The sequence below is a fragment of the Aythya ferina genome (genome assembly GCF_964211825.1).
Source record: "Aythya ferina genome assembly, chromosome: 1".
In the NCBI taxonomy this organism is placed as follows: Eukaryota; Metazoa; Chordata; class Aves; order Anseriformes; family Anatidae; genus Aythya; species Aythya ferina.
This window is the reverse complement of record NC_140296.1, coordinates 117,191,310-117,218,134: the sequence shown is the minus strand read 5'-3', so window position 1 is coordinate 117,218,134 and position 26,825 is coordinate 117,191,310. Positions and strand designations below refer to the sequence as shown.

General features: G+C 43.6%; 1 protein-coding gene across 11 annotated transcripts in view; it reads left to right on the top strand.

Moving 5' to 3' along the window:
• The first annotated feature begins 323 nt into the window (after positions 1–323).
• ZPLD1 (zona pellucida like domain containing 1) overlaps positions 324–26,825 on the top strand; it is a 103,243-nt gene continuing 76,741 nt past the window's right edge. For 5 of the 11 annotated variants that reach the window (XM_084508629.1, XM_084508625.1, XM_084508621.1 and 2 more), the window contains exons 1-2: positions 327–421; positions 17,046–17,246. Coding sequence is in view for 2 of the 11 variants with exons in the window: in XM_084508623.1 (XP_084364749.1) it covers positions 17,129–17,246 (118 nt within the window). In the remaining 9 variants the exon portion in view is untranslated. Of the gene's footprint in view, positions 422–17,045; positions 17,247–26,825 lie in introns of all 11 variants that reach the window. The other 6 variants (XM_084508623.1, XM_084508620.1, XM_084508622.1 and 3 more) reach the window with 3 other exon arrangements.

The following is a 26,825-nucleotide window of genomic DNA, read 5'->3' as shown; positions in this document are numbered from 1 at the left end:
GAGGAAACAGCCTCATCTTGAATAACATATTAGACTTTTCTGCAGAGCTGAGTTTTTCTGGGGTCTTTTTGCTCTTATTTTATTCTTATCCTGATGTGCTAATAAATCAGTAGTAAACCTTGCTGTTTCACTAAATGAAGTGGGACATATGGTGCCAAGCAGGCCAGCTGTGCTTCATCAGGAGAGGGAGGCAGCAGTGGGGCTGAGGAGGCTGGAAGGAGCTGTGGGTGCTTGCAGGGATGTGGGAAAATCCCCTGTGAACAAGGCTCACCTGGGCACTGAGGTGCCACCTGTGGGGTATAAAAAGCCTGGAAACTACTTAATTTGTTTTTGCCTTTTTCTCTTGAGGAATGGGGTAGGGACAGTACACTGCTCCCTTGGCCTGAAAGCTAGTGGGTGACAAAAGCAATGGTACCAAAAGGTATGTTTCTTTCATGTTTTTTACGAGCATTCTCTGGGAAACAGGTGCCTCTTCTTGTGCTCTTGTCTTGCTTACTGATGTGTGTGATAGTTCAGTGAGGCTTTATTTTTTCCTGTGTCTTTGTGGATCATTTCAGCTAAGTTAACTACAATGTCTTTAATGCCCTTGTTTTCTCTAAGCCATCCATGAAGTAGTAAATGAGTTTATATCAGTATTGTCTCCAAAGGAGTATTTGCTAATTAATTTGAGGTGCCTCTGCTGTTTGCCTGTTCCTGCTGAACTGCTAGTAGCTATGAACAGAGATAACTGCTATCACTGGGCAATTATGGCTTTATTTCCTTCTGACAAAAAGTCTTGTTCTAAGATGTGTTTGGAGCCTGGGACTTGCTTTCTCTGTAGACAAGAGGATGCTCCTAAATGTAACTCAATTCATGTGTGGTATAATCCTCGGGAAGATGGGCTATCTCTGTAGTTGTGGCTCATGACAGCAAGTTAGGCTGGTCAGCTTACTAGTTTACAGACAGGAGTATGAATGGGACTGATTCCCTAAATTCCTTTGATTTGCAGGCTCCTTACATCCACAGACTTGCAAGTGTGTCTCTGAGGTCTGTATGCCGATTACCTGTGTAAGATAAACCTATTTGCTTGCCTCATTTGGCTACAGCTATGAGGAAGCTCTGTGCTTTTTTGTGAGCAGAAGGTGATCAATTTGACTTTCTGTGACTCTCTCACCCAATGCCCTGGTATGTGGGACTTGTGATAGCTTAAGAGAACAATATTTGGTGCCTGAGCTTCCAGAGGTGACTACTCCTTCCCCTCTCCCAGGCGCTCTCCTCCCATTTTCACTGTAAGCTCTGCTGCTGCTGTTTTCTTGCCTGAGGCCTTGTACATTATCCTATGAATATGATCTCAGTCTAAAATCCAAACCAAGGTATAAACACAACAGAAAGCAGCAGAACTGTTTATTTTGCCTGTGTTCTCTGTTTCTGGAGAAATCACTGCTGTGTTTAGCATCTTGTTTAAATTGCTGAGGTGTTCCCATGCCTTTGAAGGGTTACTCTGTGCTTGCCTGTGGTGTGCTGCTCCTAATCGCCTCTGTTTACTGCTGACACATACTTGGCTTGTTTCACCTGCCTGTGATCTGGAGTTGGGGGCAGGAGGAAGAAGCATCTTGCTTTCCCATCCAGGGCCACAGGTAGCAGTAAATGGGGCCTGGGGAAGAGGAGGGCTACCAACCACAGCTCTTCTCTTAAAGCTCTTGTTGGGAGTAACGATGTGTTGGCAGGAGGGTCTGGATATGGGCATTCACCGCTGTTTGACAGGGTCAGGATGCTTTGGTATGAAACACACTGATTTCCTATGCCAACACTGGAAATGATGTTCATCCTGCGTTGGGCTCCTGATGGTGGTGCCAGCATGAGCATGTTGGCTTTGCTCCTCTGGAGGTACCTCAGTCTTCTTGGTTCCTGTTCTCCCTCCCTCCTTTCCTCTTCATGGAGCGCAGGCTGGAAGCTGGTTGCACCACCCCTGACCGATACTCACAAAATAGTTGTCCTGGTGCAGGCAGGAGCCCTTCAGGAGCCAGGGCAGGCCTGGGGCACTGAAATGAGCACACGTGTTGTTGCAACACCTTCTGCGCTGCCTGGTTTCAGTTCTTGCACTCCTCCCCTCCCTTCTGACTAATGCTGTAGGAATGCGACAAGCCAAACTCTCTGTGGGGTACTGTTTAAATTTTTGATTTTTTTTGACTCTTTGAATAAAAGAAGCTCAAAGGAGGCACGCATGTGTTGGCCTCCAAAATAAGGTGGCACTGTGCTGCTGGAGGACTCTCAAAAGTGACTCCTGGATTGAGTCCAGTTAGAGGGAGCCCTTTCCCTGGGAGCAGCTACTCAGCTCCTTCAACAGCTTGTATTCCTCTACAATGCATTCAAAATCACTGTCTGCTCCTAAAAGCTGGGCCAAAGAATTTAAGATATGCTGTCCAAGGGGACAGGAAAATCAGAGATAACTGTGTTATGGTTTATGATGAGGTCTGCTAGAAACAGCAATGTAAATCATGTATATAAGTGGATACTCTCTTGAGGGGGCCTGGGGCGGGGAACAGACTGGCAGTTCACATGCTGTGTTCATCTTTCTGGTGATAGTTTCTAAAATTACTCTAGTGTGATTTGTTACTAGGCTTTCCAAGTGACAACACAAAATGCTATTGTGGGCTTTCCACCTGACCCACAACTGTTTTGTCAGTGATAAAGTCAACCGAAGGCTGGGATTTAGGAATCTGAAAGGCATTTTTGTGCTTGGGAACATTTTCAGTCATCCCTACTAACTTCAGTGTGTCTTCTGTAACTTTGGTGTAATGTTTTCTTGCCTCATTCAATGCAATCATTGAAGTAATGATGCTAAATTAGTCATGATCCTGCAACTTGCGGCAGATTTTGTTCCCAAGTGGGGTGCTTTGTCAGCACGGCAGATGAACTCTGTTGCAGACTGAAGGGTAGGAATCTCTTCACTGACTTCTGTTTCTTAAAATTTATAGCAGAACTGGGGATGCTTTCTAAAACTAACAAAAGCAGGGAGAGCAAATGCAATTATAGGGTTCTAGCTCAAGGGGGGGTAAAGGGCAAAAAAACCTTATTGAGCAGAGTTATTAATTAACAACTACTTACCGGATTCTTCCCAATTTATGACTTCATCTATCATAACTCTTTCAGTAAATCATCCTTGGTGATTATGTACATGGACACTGAGTAATCATGCAGTATGTACAGCCAAAAAAATAAAAGCTAAGAACACAGCAACTGTAGATTATGACCTGTTCCCAAAGTGGACCAGGTCTGAAAATCTTTTCAGCAGGACCGACTGCAAGCTATTTCATTTAAAATAGAGGGGATGGCTGTGGCACTGGGGGGCTGGATGGCTGAAGGGTGGTCCTGTGGTTGGGTCAGAAATCAGCCACGTCCTTGGGGATGCTTCTTGATTCTCCCTCCAAAGCATCCTCCTCTGTGACTGAGTTGGGGGTTTGGGTGAGGGCAGCAGTGCCACTGCTCCAGCTGTGAAATAGGCTGGGGGTCTGCTGGGAAACCCCAGAAAAATCACAATGATGGCCACTTGTCTATTATTTTGAACAAGTGCAGCTAGAACAGGAGATGGGACTTGAGAATAGTCTGGAGAACATCTGTTTCCCTGCTAGCCTTCAGACTTCCATGTTTAACCACCCTCCATAATTAGGGCTTCTTTTAATGCAGCATTGTGTTTCTTCTAGCAGGAGAGGAATGGAAGAGGAGAGAGGCAGGTATGAAAAGTGAGCTTGGAGCTGGGAAGGTAAAGACCAAAGAGCTGGAATGGGGCCTATTCACTCCCTGGCAGCTTGAGAACTATTTTGTGCAGGGGTGAGCCCACAGTCCACTGTTTTTGCCCTAACCATAGTTCAATCACAAATGCAATTTCAGTGTGAGAGGCAGAAACATCATTAGAAATTGCTGCTAATTAGAGAGTGGCCACTTCATTTGTGAGAGGTTTGATCTCAGGTGGAATAGCCAAGCAATCAGGATCCTGCTGGAGGTGGATCTCCATATCTCCCTGATCACCCCTCTGCCTCCTGTCATTACAGAGATGTGCCATCACTAATAACTTCATCACCTGCCCGTGAGGCATCGTCTTCGCTGTGTGGATTAGAGGCTGAAATGCAGCATGGACTAAATGACTTGCCCAAGGTCACGGAGGAAATCAGTGCCCGAGCCAAGAACTTCAAAACCAGTATTTCTAAATCATGACTGACATCTTGGTGCCAGCCAGGGTTTGGTTAAGGTTGGGTCCTTGGACAGATGGAAAGAGTTAAAATAAAAAAAAAAAAAAAGAATCATGTTGACACTCTCTGAGAAACAGCACCTCTGGTTCAAATGCTTCTTTCATGCTCTGACCCTTCCTATCTCCTCAGCTGTCAATTCAGCTAAAGAGCTTTTCCCAGAGTGTTTACTCTGAAACATTCCCTCTGCACGGACCTTCGGGGTCATGAAACCTTCATGTTTGCTGCCTTGTGGGGTTTTTCTGTCTCTTTTTTTTTCCTTTTGGAGGTGCTTTCTTCCTTTTTGTGTTGTCAAAGGGCAGGCGCTGGGAGGGACCAGGGTGGCTGCCAGCGGAGGGTGTGAGTGGCAAGGGGTTAAGTAATGGCTCTGCCAGCGCTGATTCCCGTAACTGCTGCCGCCTCCTGCCCTGCCAGGAACAGCCAGCCCGTCGGGTGGCAAGCTCTGAAAGGCAAAAACAGCCCGGGCTGGCAATCTGTTGCCCTGCTTGTGCATTTGTGTGTGTGTTTTTCATAGGGAATTTATTAGTGCAATGTAATAATATCTAATTATTTAAGTAATAAGTGGTTGGGAGCTACAGGTGCCCAAAGAATCGCATGAGGGAGGGTGTGTTTGGGGTGCAGGCAGGAGAGGGGGCCCTGTGGGATTAGTGCTCCTGCTGGGGCTGCCTGCCATGGGGCAGGGTGCTGGAGACCCCTCTAAGCGCTGCCTTGCTCCTGTCCTGTCTGCTTGGTAAAGGGAGTGATTTCTATACCCCTTTCTTGTCCCCCTCTCCTTTATTTGTTTGTGATGTGGATTACAGGGGGATACATGGGGTGGAGTTCAGGGTTTCTTTTAATGCCTGTGTATTCCAGTATTTTAATGCCTGTGTGAATCCAGTATTGGTTGAAGCTGCAGAGCAATCTGAGAGGGCTGAATACCACACTTTCTGATGCCCCCAGGAGAAATCAGATGTAACTAAATACATGTGTTCTTAGGAACAACTTAAACTCCTTTTCTTTCCCTTCTCACTTTGTAGCACTGATTGTTTGAAGCTACCCAGACCAATAGCCTCTTAAATGAGATGCATCTCTACTGACATCGATAGTAGCGTATTTACATCCTTATATGCCCTGCTATAGCCACCTCTAATACCCGTAAAGGCAATAGGGTCTAACAGTCCATAAGGCTGTCCTAAAGGGTAGGTTTTCACTAAGCTATACAGACAGGGAATTTTTCTGTGGGGGGTGGAGGGAGCGTAGCTTCATTAAATCCTGCTACCAGCCTGTCTCTTTAGCTGGCTGATGAAGCAAACCCTGAGACCTCATTTCTCCACTGGTTGTTCCCTACCATCCTTGTGTCCATGAGTTTGCTTTTGTCTCCTCCTTGTCACAATGTCATTGAAGCAGTTTAAAAAGCCCAGAGCTCTGAAGGTGACTGGTCAAAGTAGTGACTTGATGGGCATACTGATGCCTAGATAAAATCATTAAGGCTGGAAAAGCCCTCTAAGATCATCTGGTCCGACCATCCCCCTACCACCCATGTCACCCACTAAACCATGTCCCTAAGCACCAGGTCCAATCTTTCCTTAAACATCCCCGGGGTGGTGACTCCTGCACCCCCCTAGGCAACCTGTTCCAACATCTGAAAAAAATATAATCTCAAGTCTTCTACCAAGAAAACCCACATGACTCAGGAAAGCCTTCTTTATCCAAGGAAGCTTTGCTTTATCTCACGTGCGTCCAACCTCAAGTATCTATTGCCCTGAAAATCTGCTTTCTGCTAACACCTTATGGTGGAGACAGAAAGATCAGCATGGGCTGAGATGATGGGAGAGGCAAGCACAGGTTACCCAGAATCACAGTGGAGTAAAGGTCTGTCTGACCTGTGTCAATCTGTCTTCTGCAACCAGACAATAAAGCCATATTTTTTATCAGCTCTTCAGATAGGAAAAAAGTTTGACCTCATTTCTTAAGAAAAGCTGGAAGTTGTCTTGACTCTATGAGCTGACTGTAATCCAAGTACTCTCCTCCCATTTTTTCATTAAATAAACTATGACCCATTCCTGTTGTTTAACTCTCCGTTGACCTAAGATGCTGTATAGCTATAGACCTATCGATTTTTTTTCCTTGAATTGTTATGGGAATTGAAGCATAAATATGCTCTTTCCTCAACAGCCCATTTTTTTTTTTTTTTTTCCAGATTAACACCTTCTGTCCCCTCTTAAGTAGTATTTAAGAGATGTCTGGATAGATAAGTGTAGTTACGGGAAGACTTTAAAGCAAAGGAAAAGCTTGTTTGTAGATTTATATTGAGTCATTGATTCTGTTGTTTTGTAGCATTTTTATCTGTGATAGCACTGCAGTGATTTGCTTTCCCTTTCCATGACTGGGATTCTTTCAGAGGCTTTAAAATGTTGCATTTGAGCGTTTGCATGCTGTAGCTTGACTTCAGAATACTTGTGTTCTCAGTTCTTGGGCTATGAAATGTGACCACTTCCATAGATATTGCTGATGTGAAGAGTGAATGATGGCTTCTGAACTGCTTTTGACCCATACTTTGCACATATCTGAAGTGATACCATATTTTTAAACATCTATTTTACCTTCATGGGTGGCATGCGTAGACACTGTCTGTTCCTCCTTGATGTGAAAAAATAGGCAAGTTTGCCAGAATCCAGTTTTATACTGGTACTAAATGTGTAGTGCTTTTAAGGAGCCAACACCAATCTCCTTTATTTGCAGACTGATATCAACCAATTCATACCATTGAAAAACACTGAGAATGGATTGCTACTCTTAAACTGCTTTTTAACTTAATCCATTAAAAAAGCTGAACAACTTCTGTAATGAAGACTGGTATTTTTCAGAACAGATAGTGGAAAAGGGAGGAGCAAAATAAATACTTGTCATATGTGGGAAATGAGTTCTGTCTGCTTCCAACCCCAGCTGGAGCTTGCTTTAGCTTTGGTACTGCAGAAAGAGCTCCACTCACTGGTAGAGCATGTTTCTAGGCTCTGTGAATAACTTGGTCCTGGGCTAAAAAGATACAAAACAGAGAAGCTTTTACAAATAATAATGTCACTGCTGTGCCGGGAAATTCTGTGTTCAGCACAGGGCTGCTTGTTTCCTTACTAAACAAATTCAAATGTTTTGTGAACTTTATGCATGAAAGTTAGCCTATGGATTATCTGTGTGCATGGAATAGGTCTGGAAGCTCTTAAAAAATTTGCTGTCTGGTTCACTAGGCTGATGTACACTGTGCATGGAAGGCCTTTGGCTTTGGTCCAACTATGATAAAAGAAAATGGAAATTCCAGTTTTGACCAACATTGTTCTCCCTTTTCCTGACCAAGTCTGCGCTTCTGCTTCTTCTTTTTCTCTCCCCCAGGAGCAGGCCCCTTTGCAAATGCACTGGCAGCATGTTGTGCAGCTGCTTGCCCATGGCTGCTTGGTGTAGGGATCTTTCCTCTGCTGCCACAGCTGTTGCTCTTAGGATTTTGCTGTTCCAAGGGGCAGCAATTAACATTTTAAAAGGATGTCAGTGATGGTTTGGAAGACCTCATGACAATAAAACATGGATTTATTGTGGCCGTATCCTTCAGAGCTAGATCATAGTTCACAAATTGCTGCATGTCCTACACCTACTGCAGGACTAGGCCTGCAGAGTTACAGGCGTGATGGGGCCAGGCATGCAGAGATGTCTTGACTGGCTTTGCGTGAGTCGGTGCTGGCACCGGAGGCACCATCATTGCACCAGTGGGGCAGTGCTGGGGTGTGGGTCTGCACGCACAAAGCTGGATGGCTTTCAAGCCCCAGCCAGGCATGAGCCATGCAGATGCCTGGGGCTGTCTTGGCTCAGGTGTCTCTTTGTGCTGCTCTAAAACAGTGACAGGATTGTTTCTGGAGGCTTAAAGAAAAAAAAGCTTTATGCCCACATAAAGTGGTTACAGCTTGTTCCACTGCTGTTGACTATGGAGAAGGTCCTTCGGGTTGCCCCTATCTTCAAGGCTTGACTGCTGCCTGGCTAGTGGGTAGGAGTGTGCATGAGCATATGGTGCACATATATGATGCTGTGGTGGTATGGCTGTTGGATGTCTTGCTCCTTTTTGTGGCACTTGAGATATTAGTTGTGGCCACATGGCACTGTAGCAGGCACAGCCACAAAAATGTAGTTGGTGGAGATGCACCTGTGTAAACAAATTGTAGCAGAGCCTGCCATAACAGGGTCACACTTCAGGATTGTCAGGTCGTTAATTGAAAATGATTGGGTCTACTGCCAGTCATAAACATTGATTCCTGGCAGAGAAATCAATACTGCCTCCAGTCATCTCAAAAAATGTCAGTCTTTTCACACCTGAATGGACACATGCCCTATGTTAACGCATGCCATATGAAATGCTTTTCTGGTTGAAGATGCTGAGGGATCTAAAGACAAATCAGTGTGTGCTTGCTCATCCATGATGAGAATACTATCTGAATTTAGTCCTGGTTTTGGAAGTCACCTTATATAAATAAGTCACCTTATTTAGTGGCGGATGAGCTTGTAAGGGTAGGTAGCTCTAGTCAGAGCAGGAGACGTGCTATGTGCATGGCTGTGCTACCTGGCATGTGATGAGGGCAGAAACTTTTTTTTTGTGGTCTGGATATATCAGGGAGAGATGGAGCAGTTTTAAATCTGGAGCCCTGTGTAACCCTACTTGTACCTGGTTAAAGCTCCCCTGTCCATGTGTTGTGTGCAGGTTGGCCACCGGGAGCTTGGCTGAAGGTCAGGATTGGAAGCTCTTCTGTTCTGTGCAAGTATCTGTTAATGCTATGGTGAGCACACCTAAAGGAGCTGTACAGGCTCATCTGACCTCTGTCCTGTTGCATAATGGCCATAAACAGGTACCCTGGTGGAGGGAAGAGCAAGGCAAGTGAGCGTGACGCTGCTCCCAGTTCTCTTCTCAGGGGTTATCCACAATAACCTGACTTTCAGTAAGTCACTTTCCAGAAATTTGTGCACTTAAGGGGCTTTGTGTTCTTATGGTCCTGTGGTTTTACTGTGCTCCCTGCATGCACAGGGAACTCCCCATGAGTCAACGTTTTAAAACTACATGTAACCTCTATGAACGATGTTGTTTCCCACTTCCCTTCTCCCCTGCCTTTGTGAGCCCTGACCCTTGGAGATGGGTTGCATGTGAGGAAGAGGGCTCAGCTCCTGGCCTGGACACGAGGTGGTCATCAGCCTCACAGCAGCTCAGTCAAGCCTGCTGTTGCTTTGCAGTTGATGTCACCTGCTTCCCAGGTGGGATTTGGGCAGGACGGAGAGGCCACCTCCACGCTTAGACACTGTCACTGCTTGGCAGTACGGGTCTGGGACCTGGCTGTGCTGAACGATTCATGAACAGTGTGGTCCCAGCAGTCTGCAAGCTATGTGAATTATGTCCTGGAATTGCATAAGGATCCTGATATCTCTACATTCCTTTGGCATCATTTGTAAGGGTCTGCCAAGTCACTAATGAGAGAAAAAGTTGTTTTCAGAAACTCAGCAAGCCATCTTTGGCTGATATTTTATTAGCTGTCTTTGCCAGGAAACTGAAGCAATACAGTGATATGGTAAGGGACAGTTCTCTCTTCCAGTGCCAATCTAGTCATGTTTTATGAGCAAATAGCCATCTGCCACATAGCTGTATGAAAATATGTACATTTCATAAATGCTTGTGTGTAGTAGATGAGATACTTATCATAACCTTAAGCATAACATGTAGCTATCTGGACCAGAATAACTATTAGGAAATATCTCAATTTCAAGTGTTCTCTGTTTCAGTGCTGTTGAAAGCTCTACTGTAGTCTAGATAAGGATGCTTGAAATTAATTACTAAGGGTGTAGATAAGAAAAATGCTTTGTAAATATTTTTTGTTAAAATTTCCCCTCTTGAAGCAAGAGTGAACCACTTAGTAGTGAGGATCAGCATTTCTTTGGCTTGTGAAGTTCCATCTAATATCCAGGGAAGACCGAGAACTCTTCATTTATTTCCTTTTTCAAGGAGTAGATTGGTGAATTAAACCTCCTCAGTCTCTGCTTGTCATTTATCTGCTTCAATGGTTGGGGTTAGTAAATGTGGTGAGAAAAAATTATCTGGAATTTTTTTTTACTCTTTGCATTTCTGGGATTTTTAGAAAAAAGTTTCATACAAGGAGTAACTGAATTTCAGTTCATAAAAGAGTAATTTTTTTTGTTGTTGTGACTTTTAATCAAACTTTTTCTAACCAAAAAAGCATGCAACTTTTTCAAAGATATTCAAATTAAGATATGCTTTCTGCTCTTCATTACATGAATAAAAGGCAGGTGCTGACACTTCTGTGTTATGACCTATACTCCAACTTCTGATGCAAAAACTCTTTTCCATACTTGCAACTTCATTTATGTGGTACTGAGTCCTAGACAATAAGCTTCAAGTGATTGTAATACTCTTCACAGACACTTTAATTATGTCCCTTCTTCAGACTTGTGAGGAACAGGATCATCTAGCCTTGCTGAGAACCAGTCCTCCCGATGACATTTTAAAGGCTTGGTTAAAAACTGAAGTTGTTTCAAATGCTTGAAATATGGAACCAAAAATGTCTGGGTAAATTAAATAGCACGAGTGCTTGATTTGTAATGGCAATAAATAAAGTTGTGCTGGATTTCTGTGTTGTGAACAAACTGATGGTCTTCCCAGCAGCTCCTGGAAGTGTTTTCCCTGATTTCACAGATGATGCCTCTGTGGTAGAGGGGGTTTAATATGCTTAAGTTCAGTGTTGTTCTTTGATATAAAAAAAAAAAAAAGTTTGAGGAGGAGCCAATGTATGTACTTTGGTTTGGAGGAATGATGAGCAGCAGCCAAGGAACACTGAGGTCCCTCAGCTTTGTTGCACCATTCTCTGGCATAAATGTATGTCTGGGCTGTCCAGGAGATGTGGGATCTGCCTCCAAGCTGGGTGCAGCTCATCTGTAGGCAAGTACACTTGCCTGTTGCAGCACTGCAATATTAGCCTTAGAAAGGCAAGCTAGCTTGTTTCTTTGAGAAATGGCTGAAGAGAGGCTGGAGAGAGGTGATGAGGTTGCTTTCTTGGGGGAAGGTGATGGGTAGTCTGGTGCTTCAGCACCTGGGGCCTCCGAGGGCTGTGTCAGTCCCTGCTGCAAGCTGGTGCCTGCAGGGGATGATGAGCAGGATGGGGGCATCACTGTGCTCCTGTCCTTCTGGCTGATGGAGCAGCTGTGCTGCTGTACTCTGGCACTGCTGTTGGGATGGCTGGGAAAGGGCCTTGGTGTGTAGGATAAGCCTGTAAGGTGTAGGGTACCCAGGATTGGCCTTCTCTTGCCTCATCACTGGCCCCAGTTCCTCTCTTGTATGCTCAGCTTGTGGAAAAGGACTGTGATATGTAGAGATCCTATCTGAATTCAGATGGATCAGTGCTCTAACATGGGCTTATTCCACCCTTGAGAAAGAATATATATATTTGAATAAAAAAAAAAAACCTGAAGATAATGTGCTGCTTGCACTATTTTTTAAGGAGTAGCAAAGATAAGCTGTGGTATTATGGCATCAGTGCTGCAGCTGGGTCATTGGTGGTTATGCTGAATGTGAACCAGCTGGATTGAGGCTCTCTTTACTCAGGCAGGTGCCTTTTGCCCTTGCAGGATGAGGGAACAGCTTGTGGGTATCAGACTAGTGGTGGCCAGCTTTCTCCAGTATTTTCCTCTTTCAAACAGCCTCTTCTGCTGTGGCACTAGGGCATGTATTGAGGAAAGGAAAAGGAAGTAAATATTTTTCAGCTGCTCTATCATTCCATGAGGGCTTCATCCTCCCACTGCACTGATGGGGAATACCTGTGCAGTCTCCACAGTCACGGGCCCCTGAGTTTGGTCTGGCATGATGAACTCATGGCGTACCAGGCTGTGTGGCTTGGGGTCAGCAGGGCTGTGAGCAGTAGAAAACATCTTGCTTGGTACAGAGAGACAGGAGTGCTGGGGTGCTAGATCCATCTGTGTGGAGACTCCATCTAATTTCTGCTGAAGATTTTTCTGAGGGAAATATTGCTTCTTGTGTAAGATGGTGGTTGCTTTATGCCAGACTTGGGTGTTACATATTTGTACTCTAAAATATAATGCTTGGAAGTGCTGTTTTTCTGAATTAAACTTGCTAGTATTTTCCTCCTGGAAGGAGCTGGTGTTTGTACTGCTGTTGTTTCAGTATGCCATGGTGAGGGATGGAGGCAGACAAAGCAGGATCCTGCTGTGGGGAGAGGGAAGGCAGACAAGTGTGGTTGTTTGGAGCTTGGTGACAGCTCAGACCCTGGAGCAAGGCTTGGTTTGAGTAGGGCAAGTTGTGTAGCTGGTCTGCCAATTGGCATGCATCTTGAAAGCACTCATACAAAAATGTGAAATATACCATTTCCAGGTGAAAGGCTCCTATGTACAAGTGTGGGCATAGGAGCACACAAAATGCCTCGGGAAGAACGTTCTTAAAATGATAACCAGTACTTTAAAGAGGTGAATGTTTGGTCTTTTTCCATATTTAAAAAAAAAAGGAAAAAGACCTTAGCAAGTCCTTTGATCAGTCTAGCAACCCCTCCTGAGTTCTTCAGGTCAATGTCTCTTAGCAGGGAGACTAAATAGCTGATGCTGGAAGATCTAGTTTTGCTAGAAGCTGTTGAGACTTAGTGGCCCAGTCAGTGGGTTAGCAAAGCAGAACGTGTAGTTTGTTATACAAGCAGCTGGCTGCTTCCTTAAAAACCATACCGCATATGCAGTTCATCTGCTGGAGTACAAGGCTTGCTGGTCACACTTTCCATCTGGCTTTTCCAAGTGCCTTGACCATGGCTGCAGCTCTTCCTGATATGCCTTCATCAGTTCTTCTCTTGCTTTCTCTGAAGGCTTTCAGCACTGAAGGGAAAATCACAGGGTTATGCGTACATCTCACAGATGAATAGGGGATCTCATGGAAGGGAGCAAGGATCTTAGACATTACTTCAAAGATATTTCTGAAATAGGATTTTAGGGCAGGGGGAAATATTTTTGGAGGAACTTAATTTTAGAGGAATAAACACCCCTATTATTCTCATTTCTTATGATCCAGATCAAAATTTGTAACGGTTGGCAGTAAAACACTGAACATCCATTCAGCATTATGCTAAAAAAGAGGTGAGGTGGCAATGCTGTGGGAATTCCTTGTGTAAAAGCAGAAAGATCAAACTGATGCTTGTTGTGGAAAGGAGAAACTAGCTGTGGCATGGGCTGGAAGTGCTCTGCTCAGTAACAGGCTGTGCTCTGCTCATTAAGCACAGGCTTGACGAGACCCTGTAGTACTTAAGTGTAAAAGGGGGGCTACGCACTTGTCAGGGGGTAGACTACACAGGCTGCAAGAAGTTGGATCAAAAAGTTACAGCAGGATTGGAGCTGGGATGGCAGATGTGTGCATGTTAAAAGAAATCTGATTAGAAGAAAAACCCATGTGCACTTCTTTTGGGACTAGAGAGCCTTCTCATTTCCCAGACAATGCTGGCATCATGTGGCCACTTCATTTAGCTTGCCTTGTATTAAAATATCTTTGAAGAATACTTGCTGTTCCTCAGTATCTTTCTGCGTATTTCTGCTTTCAATCCCTCAAAACTCTCAAATGCCCCAATGCAGTTGCTTCACTTGCCTGGATGCACTGGGACACTACCCCCATTTTATAGAAGGCATTGGGAGTTGTAATTAATGGCTTGGGAATTTCATTTTCTGATCAAACATCACTGATCACATTTTTTAAATAAAAGGAGTCTGTAAAGATGCTTTCATGAGGACTCTGAGAAGGAGTACCTCTCCATAGAAGATTTTTAGTAAAACCGGCTGCAGTGACTGCTGGGCAATTGAAGAAAACTGCGTGTCTGATTCTGAGTTTAATAATCGAGGCTGCAGAAAATAAAAGTAATTTTAAAGCAATACTACTGGTATTCTGGAAGAATGGAAACCTGGGTACAGATGGTAGAGATACTATCTAATACTAATTGAAGTGGGATCCTGTTACACAGACAAGACTGATTAAAAGAATTTTGCAAAATTTCCCCTGAAGCTCAAGTAAATAAAGCCTAGGTAGTATAGCTTTAATCAATGGAACTAATAGCTTATTAACCCCCATTTGAAATAACCTGCCAAGAATAAAAAGCAGAGTCTGTTCAGGGGAGTTCCTCTTTGAAGTTCTGTACATCCAGATAAAATGGCGAACTTGGCAAGAAATATAAAATGCACAAAAAGAAGGCATTTCTCCCAGCAGTGTTTCAGATTGTGAGAAACAGATGATACAGCCTTCTGAAAACACAAGACACTGTGTGATTGCACACTTGTGGAAACCTACAGATGAGCTATGCATGCTTACATACGTTTCTGTACACAGAGAAGTTTGTGCACATGCACAGCTCTACTTCTTTGCAAAGACAGTTTACACGTAAAAAAAAAAAAAAAAGAAAAAACAACCACAAAACTCAGATGGAAGAGGAGTGAAACTATCAAGTGCAAAACTGATGATAAAACTGGTAAGTCTTCAAACACTGAAGCTAAGTCTTAGGTGTTCTGATACCTATACCTGCAAGCAGGAAGTCATTTACTAGGAACAAAATGCCTTGTTAAGCATGCAATGCTAGCTGTCGAAAGGCAGGCATGTGTTTAAGTAAATAATGACAAGAATTATGGCTATGACTTTAGAGCTCTTGTGAACTTGTAAAATTAAGTGTTTAGGTGACAAGGAACCTTTAATCTGATTTGGTGTCTTCTTTCACCTTGGTTGCTCTTGGTTAAAATGTTTAGTGTGGGTCATGTTTGGAGTAGATATGGTACAAAATTACGTAATGCAAAGAGATTCTTGGGCATCTACATTCCCTAGTAAAATGTAGTTACTTGACTGTTTTTTCATCTAGCTGAAAATCCATGGCATGTCACTAAACTTCATTCTTGTGTAGGTTCTAGTGCAGTTTCCTGAAAAAGCTCCCTGCCTCTACTGCAGACCCAGCAAATTCAGACTGATTGAAGTTAGTGCTGCAGGGTACAAATGCAGGCCCTTGGCCTTTCTATGATATATCCTTTTCTACAGCTTCTGTCCAAAAATGGAAGAAACTTGCTTGTTCTTTCTCTATAGATGATTAAATACAAAGAGCACTATATACATATACCTACTCTGTATGTGGCTTACTAGATCATTTTTTTTTTTTTTTTTTTCAAAGAAAGCTTTTTTTTTTCTATGGTGGTTCTTACAGATGTGTAGACAAAAAGGAAGCAAAAATAGTGTGTGCTGTTCTGTCTTTTTCTCCTGTAATTTTGAACAGGAGACTGCCTGTGTTGTTAAAGCAGGGCTGTATACCTATTGAACTCACCATTACCTAGAGAGCTCGCTGTTGTGGTAGGACTCAATGCAAAGCTGTTAAGCAGATAATTCTTTTCCTGAGTGTGCTGGAAGGGTGAATGGGATAGAAAAGGAAAATGAGAAAGTAAATAATGTGACTGAGGAGAGCAGAACAGGTTCTTCTGCTTAACTCTGTTGGAGCTAGGGAAAAGGTGAGACTCCTGGCTGGTAGGTTACTCTGTCTTTAATTGTAGCTCTGCCTTCTCTGTTCTTCTGGCTGGAACAATGAGCTCTTTAATACATATTTTTAGAGGCTTTTGTCTCGCTCTGTGAGTGAAGAATGGGACCTGTCATTAGTGATCTTAATCATTTGAGGCCATGATGGCAGACAGTCTTCCTGATGATGATGTGTCTGTACTGGAGCTGTAGTGAGCAGGTGTTGGCAGACAAACAGAAACCCATCTTTTAAAGGCAAATAGAGTCTATAACTTTTGATACCACAGGAAAAAATTACCTTGGTTGTGAAAAGAACAAATGAGCTGGTTGATTTTTTTTCTAAACTGTTACCTCACCTTTTCACTCTAATTTCTCAATGGCATTGGTTCTAGCAAGTGACAGCTAACTGCCACCAAATGTGGCAGCACTGCATGTTCTGGGCTCTTCAGAATATTTTCTACGAAGCTATGCATTGAAGGAAAGACTGGGATGTAAAATGAAATGTAAGAGATTTAAAATATGAAGCACTATGTATGTGCTGTGAAGTGAATATACCGAAGTGTTTAATGTAGTTAAGCTCAGGCCTACCTCTTTGAGGAAAGAGAAAAACCTGTTAAATACTACTGCTTTTTTTCTTCAGAAGGAGGAAGGAAAAGAGGCCCTTAAATTGTATCTTGGTTTTCTACCTAGTTTACTAAGGATAAAGACTGTGTGTGTGTTTAAAGTATTTTTGTAATCATTGTGGCAGAACTCAATATATATGGAAGCTTCAACCCTGTTTTTTTTTGGGATGAGAAATGGAAGAGAACTGTGATCAGCTCAAATGCTCCAGGAAAAAATTATTACAACTAGAAATGTTATCCAATTCCTCTCATTAAGTGAATTAGTATTTCCTCAAACTTTAAAAGAGGCCAGAGCTCTGGTAAATTTAGGACAGTGAAGCTCTTCTTGCTGCAAAAATCCACCCCTGCTGCCCTGGCACCCCCCCTCCCTTCCAAATAAATAAATCAGGGCTGGCAAGAGTGTGTTGCTACGGGACTGGGTGAGTTTTAGTTTTGGGGGGAGAAAGCACTTAACTTCAAGAGCAAAGCATTCCTTTAAAGCTATTTCTACTGCAACCCTGATGCTTTTATATATTTTTATATATGAAGCCCTATCACCATATTGATAAATATTCTTCAGAATCACTCTGGCAGGGGTAAGAGCAGGAATTGGCCTATTGGTATGTCAGCATTTCTGTTTCCAACCACTTTTTTTTTTTTTTTTTTTTTTTTTTTTGAAAGGCCACAAGACTGCTGCCAGCCTGGCTGGTGTTAATCCTGCTACTCCATGATGCTTTCTGGCAGTTGTTCTGGCTGGCTGCTTGATGTCCTTGCAAGGTGGATCTGGCCTGTGGGGCTGGAGGAGAAGCTTGCAGTGCTGCCCGGTAAAATGCAAAACACATACCTACCTGAGGGAAAGAGCGTGGGAACTACGCTTCAGTGGTAAGGCCTGAGAATAAATGAAAACAGGTAACACCACAGGGGGTAACAGGTGTCTTGTAGATCTTGGCCACAGACTGAATTAGTGCTGTTGGAAAACAACTGGAGGGAGAGTTTTGTGAAAACTGGTTTGGTGGTGGAGGTGCCCAGGATTTATTTGTCTGCTTGGGACAACATTTCTTCTCTTTCCTCAAGCACTAGCTGTGTTCTTGTCTCATCCTCACCTGGTAATACGTTTTTGAGTTTCATTTTCTGTCCTTGCAATGTTAGCTGAGAGAGAGGCTGTTTTCATGATGGGTGCTCTTCTGAGAGGGTCACCACAAGCTCTGCAAGCAGTGTTCATTGTTCCCATCACGTAGCTCTGCTACAGTCTGGCTCGTGAATAAAAGCATGAGTTTGCTGCTGTTCCATTTTTCCCCAAATACTTATAAGGTTTATCAAAGCTAGTGTGGGCTTTTTCAAGTTACAAAGTGAAATTGGTAACTGTATTACACGATGGCATCAGACATGGAACAGGTTTTCTTTCAGCCTCCCTAAAAGAAGACTCAAAATTTCACGTCTCTGACGTTTTCCTAAGTGTTCAAATGCTCTGTTATGTAGAAATTAATCAGTTGAACCCTTCCAACACTTTTAATGAGAACTACGCATGATCTATAGCAATAACTTTAATATAGTTTATCGTACTCTGGTAATAAGAACATGCTACATGATCTAGCATTGTGGAATACTTTGGGGTATTTTTAAAACTAGTGTAAGTGCATGCTGCTGGAAGAAACACCATGGAAAGGAATTATATTATTAATCAAACCGAAGATTAGAGTTCTCCACATAGTGGCTTTAAAATGCCCAAGATAATCTTTAATTGAAATGTTACAGAACATAACAAAGTGGAAAAACTGTGTAGTTGGTGCTTAATTAACTTACATTGTATGTTCAGTGGTTTATGTGAGATAGCAGGACCAAAATGCAACTGTGATGCAAGATGTTGCCAGCAGTTTATCTATGATCTAATAATAAATTTTGACTTAGATTAATAAGCACTTTCTTAATTAAACAATCAGCGTCATTCCTTATTGCAGGTTGATGGCTGATACCATTTCACTGTGTTGTCTTCTATTCAGCACTCATCTTTTCTTGTGAGGATTACCTCCCAAACAAGGAAAGCAGGTTTTAATCTTTTTATTTTTTTGTCTTTTTTTTTTTTTCTCAGCTTCTGCCATATAACTGATTGCATTTTCTTCTGCATTCTTTTATCTAAGTCCAGGCTGCATTTTTGCTGTCTGTGGCTGTGAGAAGAGTGTGGGAAATGCAAAGAATTTGATTTTATACAAAGAGCTTATGCTGGTGGTCCTTTACGTGGTTGCTGTTGCCTGGGCCAGGCACAGAGAGATAGCTGTGTCCCCGTGGTGGAAGGCACCAGCCTGGGCCTTGTCCACTTTGCTTTTGCTCCTCTGGGGCATGTACCTGGAGGAGGGTGTCCAGCTGCAGGCAACAGATACAGCTAATCCTGTGTATGACAAGACCTTCCTGATGTACTCCTCTTGAGCAAGCAGGCACATTGCTGCAGCTAGGCCACAGCTGTGGGTTTTCATGCTGCCGAAAGCTACTCCCATAACCTGTCAGTGCTTGGGCCCCCTGTAAGCCCTTCCCTCTTGGGTTAGCAGTTGTGCTCTCCCTTTCCCCCAGCACAGCAGCTCCAACCCCAGAGCTTACAACAACGTCTTAGCTGCAGGATTTGGGTTAGGACTTTCCCAGAACCTCTGCTGGGACCTGGGGTGGGATGGGCAGCAGTGAGGGTGAGCAAAAGTTTCTCTCTTAGCTCAGTTGAGCTCTCACTCGCCTGGATCAGGTGAGTGTCGGTGGTATCTTGTAACATGCAGAGCTGCCTGTTTTATATCATGCATGGGAAATAAGTGCTGCCTCTTAGAGGGTCTTGTGTATCTCAGGTGATGCAGGGATACTGAGTGAGCAGAGTCTGGCCTCTAGTGGCCTGTTTGCAACAGATACTGCAAGTAGGGGCTTGCTGGGCTGCTCATTTGTGTACCAATCTGCTCCCTCATGGGTCCTTATTTGAATTAACATCTGCATGTCAGAAATAAAATAAAAGGACCACCAAACAGCTGTGATGACTAGCTTGCTTGATAGCAGGTACCAGGTCGGGTAAGATGAAATGGCACTGTGGGCATCTGTGTTTTGTGGTGGAAGAGCTGTTCGTGTAAGGGAGTACATTTTTGGAAATGCTGCCACCATTGAATCACCAGTCACAGATGTTGCGGAAGCATTGGTACTTCTAAACATACAGTAGAGTTTTTTCAGTAAACCAAGAGCTCTAATAGACTAGATTTTTCAAACAAGGACAGAGTAAATATTATACTGCAGTAGCTTTTATTAATATTTGTTTACTTCTCTAATTTGCAAAGCTCAGTAGCAGAGACTTTGGCCACCCTGTGCATCTGAGATGCTTTCCTACAACTTGAATCTGTTTGGTAGCAGCACTGCAGGTCGGGTGTCAGAGGACACAGTTCCCAAAGCTCTAGCTTGTCTCACTGCTTATAGCACGATCTACCACCTTCCACCAGGGAATTGCAAAAGCAAATCTGATCATCTCAGCCATGTTAGATATGAAAGCAAACCCTTATCCAACAAATGCTGTACACCTTGGAGACAGTAAGTTCCCTGTACTACAGATGTAACAGCAACAAACAATGGCAGTGCTAACAATTAGTTTATCCATTTATCTGTGATCTTTAATGGTAATATTGGGTAGTATAAGTATCAAATGAGGAAGGTGGAGCAAGTGATGTTCTGTCTTGTATTTGGTTTCTGGGGCATGTGTGGAATACTACTGCTCATCTTCCATAACATCCTTCCATAAATGTCCATATCCTCACTCTCCCACAGCATGGGAGGTGTTAATATCTTGGGATAACTGGAAGAAAGTTGTTAGTAGTGCTCGGTAAGTGCAAAACAATCTTTGCAATAAGAGATGTTTGTGACTGTGTGCTGCTGACTCAAACATGAGCAAATTGTACAAGTGCGTGGGTGCCAAGCATGCCTGCCATGCCTGTCCATCGCACCCTTGACTCAGAGGTTATTTCCTCCAGAGGCATCTGGCCCTGCTTCAGCAGTGACTCAACTTGTTGATGACCCTGATCACCACAAATGACATCCTGGCACATTAAGGAAAGTTGAAACTGGCCCTGACTTTATCTTAAATGTGCTACAGCTAAGCAGCTACTTTGTGAACATCTGAGTCATCCCTGTAGCTGGGCCAGAGAAGTCTGAGTTAATTGGGAATAATGACTTCCACAGACGATGCTCTTCTGTTTTCCAAACAGAGCCCTGTGTTGTTTCAGGATCTTGGTGGCTAGGCTTGGTAGCTTCCTTACCCTGGAAGAGAAACCTGGGAAATGAAGCAGAGTTGAACTCTCCTTCTGTCTCTGCCTCGTGTCTGCTCTGGAGTGTGAGTGGAGCTCTGGGTTTTCTGCTTGCAGTGGTTTCTTGCACGTGGTCATGCTCAACAACGAATGCCTGCAACAGCATTGCAGGGGACTGGTCAGGACACGTTTAGGTTTTCAAAAGTACATAAACCAAATGTCGTAACATTGGTGCTTCTAAAAATTGCATTGAGTGTCGTCCTTCAAAGGCTTTTCCAGAGCTCAATTGATTTTTTTTTTTTCTTTCATAAAGTAATGGCTTTTTTTTTTTTTTGTAAGCTTATTAAAATGGACACAGATGCTTTCTGGTGATGCTACCCGTGGAGACAGGTGATGTGAGAATGCCCTCAGGTGGTGAAGATGAAAAAAAGCTTAATGGTCATTTGTTCTTCACTGTTTTGGGCTACAGGGAATACTTCTAAATGTGCTTTCTCTTTAGACTGAGGACCTTCATCCCTGTTCTTGAAGTTGTGCTGGGGTGAGTGGTGAAAAACTAACTTTGAGTTGTACCTGCATAATATGGGAGAAACCTTTTTAACGTGAACATCTGTGGACACTTATCTCTGTAATGAGATTAGGAAATGGTGGTGTCTCAGAAGTACCTGAAAAGCTATGGCTGGCCAAAGCGGACTTGGGCCAAGTTACATTTTCAGTATTTTCACAATTAGTCACAAAAAAAAAAATAAAATTTCCTAGCTGATTCCCAGAGAGCTTTGGATGTTGCCTGGAAAGAAACAGGTTGTCTTTACGCATGGAAAAAGCAATAGCTCTTGGAACAAAAGTATTCAAATGGTAGACTAAGAAGTGATGGTAACTGGCAAACAGGGAAATCAGCCTCCCTGTCTGGGCTGCTTGATGGAGGGCTCGCTGCAGCAGCTTTGTGGAGAACAGACAATGTGCTCTCACTGCCTTTTGTGTGCAGATGGATGCTTGAGAGGCAGGATGGAGTCAGCTTTGCTGGTGTACGAGCATGATAATGCCTGTCAGTCTGGGGTTAGGAAAAGGATCTGTCTGAGGGAAAGAATAGGGAGACGGTATAAGATATGAAAGTAGACCCTTGACTGAATGAGCAGTGTTTTCTAGCATATCTGCTCTTCACAGGCATAAACTCAATATCCAATTTATTTTGTAACAAGAAACTAGTACCTTTGAAGTCCTCTAACTGAACAAAGATTTGTTACATTTGCATCTTCTCCTCTAGCTCAGACCTCTTTGTTCTCATCTGGCATTCTGATTGCTGCATTAGTTGATGCTTTGGTGAAAGGTAAAGAAAGAAAATGAATGCCTCAAAATGTAGTGCATCTGTATAAAGTGTGGAGAGCTGTGTGTGAAAAACACTTCTTTGTCTGTAAGGATGATCTGCCTGTGCAGTGAAGCAAAAAATCTGATTATTTTTGTATTCCAACCTTTATTATAGCTTGTGCAGCTGAAAGCATTACTGATGTAAATAAAATGATGCAACTTCTCCTAGGCACCGTAATACTCTTTAATTTTTGGAGGCAGTGATTCCCCCTGCTTCTGTGTAGTCTATGTGGGTAAGTGTTCTTCGTCCCACAACTTGCTTTCAGTGTAGGTGTGGGATAAGGGACTGACAGAGCGTCTTTGCTTTCTCACACAATGTAAAACTGAACACTTTGCAAGGACTTAGACTTATGTTGGTGTCTTTTTCTGCTGAAAACCTAAGCCTCTTTAGTGTCAGCTCAGAAGTGTCCCTATTTCCTGAGATGGGTCAGGAGCACAAGGCGTGACTATCGGTGTATTTCAGCATATGCCACAGGGCTGGGTCTGCTGGCTGCCAGCAGCGAAGAGCAAAAGCAGGCAGAGTGCTGCAGCTGAGGCAGACCCTGCAGATGGCAGCAGAAGAGCACCAAAGGCAGAGCATCCCCAGCTGCAGCTGGAAGCTGCTGGAGGATTTTGTTGGAGTTGTGCTGCAAGTCGTCCCAAGGACCCTTGTGGCCTGTGTTCGAGTTTGACACCTGGCATTGAGGCATGGTGGGGGGAAGATGCTTTGGAAGAAAGTGGATGGCTTTAAGGTGGGGGTAGAAAGGCCCCTGGTAATGAGTGCATGCTACTATGTTTTCAGGTGACACCCTCTGGGTGTCCTGTTACTGCTCATCTGTGAACACTGGCAAGGGACCCTGAGCTGCGGTGTGGTTTCCCATGAAACTTAAATCTGAGATGAATGCACTTGTTCTCAGCTCAGGCCAAGGGATGCTTTCTGAAAAGCAAGAGAGGTTCCCTGATACCTGTTAGAAAAAATGATCTAAGCTCATAGTTAGCACTTTTTCCCTTGAAATGAGTTCAGGAGCCTTCATGTGGGAGGAGGAGCTGAAGTCATGTCCTGATGGTCGCTCCACCACCCAGTGCCAAGGGCTGTAGTTGCTGTGGCTAAAGGATGTGTTGCAAGAGCTGTAGGGCTCTCAATGTGCTGAGCCTCAATGACTGTTCCCAGATGTGTTACAGGGTGGGAGGCAGGCATCTGCTCTGAATTCCCGTCACTTCTAGAGATGTCAGTTTATCCTGCGAAAGTCTTCAGCCAGCTGCTGAAGCCAGTTACAAGCCTGCTTTGCACGGTTGGCTTCTGTGCCAGGATCTAGCTCCAGGTGTCTGTTATGATTATTTATTACAGTGGGTGAATGTAATCATTATAGCAGGTTTAAGAGACCATTTACTGTATATAATATACCGAATAAAATCAGCAGTTATTAAACTGTTAGTGAAAGCACCCACAGCAATGGATCTGGTGTTCTGACATCAATCAAAGTAAGACTGCTATGAAAAAAGGCTATTGCCCATGCAAAGCAACTCCTCTTCAGCAGCATTTTTATTATATCTCTTTAATACACATGCAGGTGGTAGTACATAACCTCTGGAAGATGTGCAATTAAACCATGTACTTATACTCGTTTCAGAACTCATGCCAGTATACCAGTTTTATGTCTGCAGTTGTGTTCGTACTACTGGTTTCTCAAAATCACCATAAAAATTAAACAAAGGCAGTATTCTATATAACGTGGTTTATTGAGCATATTGAACAGTAATACACAGATCCATGTACCTGTGTGCAGCCAGATACCCCGAAGTCATGGCTGTAGTACTTGCTGGCTTGAAAATGAGCTCAAAAATTGAGTTGGCTATTAATGTAAGGGTCAGTAGGATGAGTGCTTTGATTTGTAATTACCAAACCTCTTGTTAAAATCTAGAGTGCTAGAAGGTCAGCTGAGGGTTCCCCCCTTCACTTTTTTTTTTCCCCCAAGTGATTTATTTGCTTTAACAAAAAGCTTCACATGGCTCCTAACATTTTGCAGCACTGTGAAGTCAAAACAGTTAAACAGCTTTATGAAAATGTGGTGATCTTTTTTTTTAAGTGGTGAATTTCAGAAGCGCTGCTGCTAGGAATTTTCCTGATGCAAGTTGGTTTGATGCTTGCGGTTGTCCAAGTACTGGGGTGTGGGAGTGAAGAGTGGATCTCAATACAAAACAGCTGTCATATGAGATGTGTAGGGTTTAAACATCTAGGTTTGACTTGGGTAGAGATTTGAAGTAAGGACTGTCTCAGGTAAGTTCCTGTTGGTTAAAGGATGTTGCAAGGTGTCACCTGTGGCATCATGGTTGGCCATGTCTTATTTTGCTTTAAATACTTAAGAGTAGGAGAGAATAACTATCCCCAGTGGTGACAGCTTCTTGGCACAAGGAATATTTGGATTTGAATCTTAGTTTTGATAATAACTTAAATACTTGTAGGTCAACAAAAAAGGCAGGTCCCAGTAAGCATTACACGTTGGCTGGTGATTGAGCACTTCTTTTGGAAGAAGAATATAGTTCATAAGGATCCTTATGCAGAGGAAGTTTGGCTCTTTCACATCCTGTGATTGTTGTAAGCTCTGGGCTGCCTTAGGTAATGCAAATGGAACTGCACCGAAACTGGTCGTTCAAAATGCTAAGAGTTTAATTCTCGGAGCTCAGTCCTTTGAAAGCAGCTAACAGGTGAGGAAGAAAGGGAAATGAATGACTGGCTATGGATTGAGCAGGGCATTGAGTTTTAAGTGACTGAACTTTGACAGATTGTTTCAGAAATGCTTCCAAAACAACACTGATTTTATTTCAGTTATTGGACTTGAATTTTAGAGAAATTTAGCCAACTTCTTATATTGGAGCCCTGGTACTCATGGTAACTGCTCGGGGTCATGTGCCTGTTGCTCCTGTGGTGCATTAGCTTGACTCAAGCCGTTTCTCATTGAGAAAGCGTTTCCCATGCTAGCTTGGCTTGAGAAAACAAGCTAGCATGGCATCTTGCGAAGATGCAGATGACAGCAGGTGTGCCACAGTGCACATGGAATGTATAGATGATATTTCTGCAGCCTGGGACATGATCAAGAATGCTTGTTTAAGTGAAATTGTTTCCATAGTGCTCTGCTCTGTAGGTCTGTAGTATTTGTGTGCTGGGGAGTGGGAAGAACAGTACTACCAATTTTCATTGGACCAGAAAGTGTGGAGCACTAGGAGATGTTGGCAGCAGGTTGAGTGAGGCCCAGGACAATGAAAAGGAGCATTGGCACTGCTGCCATTAAAATTTCTACTAAGCCAGTAAGACTTGTGAGTATTCACCATTTCCAGACTGCAGGATGACTCCTACTGTCTATGTACAGGAACATTGTAAAACTAAGGTATAGGGTTGAAGAAGGGCATCAAGGGTCCCTTCCAACTCAGGATATTCTATGATTCTATGAAGAGATGATATAGATCATCTCTCAGTCAAGACAGCATTGATTTTGAGCCAGTGAAGTGTCTTAAATGGAAACAGCAATACGAATGGGCACAGGGATGCATGGAAACTAATTTCAGAATGTTTATTTGCCATGGAAATAGAGTAACTTCTTGGAGGGTGGGTTATGGAGACAGTGTGAGCTAAAAAGACAGCTAAGATGGTTGCTATATCTGCTGCTGAATGTTAACATTTCTTGGGCTCAGGAGAACTGGAGGTAAGTGGGAAGTTCAGGCTAGCTTGAGAAATCAGAACGGTGTGTGTGTGTGACAGAGAACTGGGATGGAAGGAAAGAAGCAGAATAAAATTTGGCAGAAAAAGTATGAGGTACTTCACTTGAGCAGGTATTATGTATTGCACATAAGCAGGATGGGGGAATAACTCAGTGGGTATAACCCTAATCCATTCTGCAGAAAAGGATATAGGATATGATGATGGATCAAAACCAACATATGAGTTGGTAGTGCTACTCTATAAGGGAAGGAGGCAAATATTTTACTGGAGGGTATAGTAACAGACCATAATCCATCAGATAACTGAAGCGTTTGTACTTGTACTGCTGGAGTATATGGCGTTCTGCACAGAGCACTCCGGGTTAGATGTTGCATCTCAGGGAGAGCACAAGGGAAGGTTCAATGTGGAAAGCATGATCTGTGACAGAGGACAGTGAATTGACAGTATTTTGGTCAGAAAACATCATCCCCTGAAGAGTCAGAGAAAGCACTCAAGTCTGTAAGAGGCTATCGCAGAGGAGGGAAACATTCTGTTCCGTCTCTGTGGTGAATAGATGAGACTTGATGGATCTGAATTGCAGCAGAGATTTCGGTAAGGTGGCAGGAGAAATTGGTGGTGATTAGGATGGAAAGCATGAGAAGGATTCTTGCTCTCTGAGCAATTGCAGTCTGCAATTGGAGGTCTTCAAGGATAGACTACACACCAGGCAAGACTGACACCAGACACCTATGATCCTACTGTTACAGTATTTTGGTGAGCTGTCTTGATGATTTCAAGCATTAACTCCATCTTTGATCATTTTAAACCTGTTATAAGTACACTTGGACACCAGCACAATCTGCCCCTGCCTGCCAGGTCTGCTTCCCCCCAGCCACCCAGCGCTGCTGGCTGAACGTCCCCAGCTGTGTGGACTGTGAACATCTCTATGAGGGACCCCGTGTTTGCTCCAGCACTGGGGGTAACTTTGAGCCCTCCATTTTGAGCATAAACCCAAGGGCCTCCAGGCTGCGGTTTCCCTGCCTCAGCCCGGCCCGGCCGGCGGGAAAGCGGGAGCGGGGCGGGGCGGGGCGGGCGCCAGGGGGCGCTGCCCGACAAGGAACGCGCCGCCGCCATTTTGGGGTGGCGGTGGGCTCGTCGCGGCCCCCA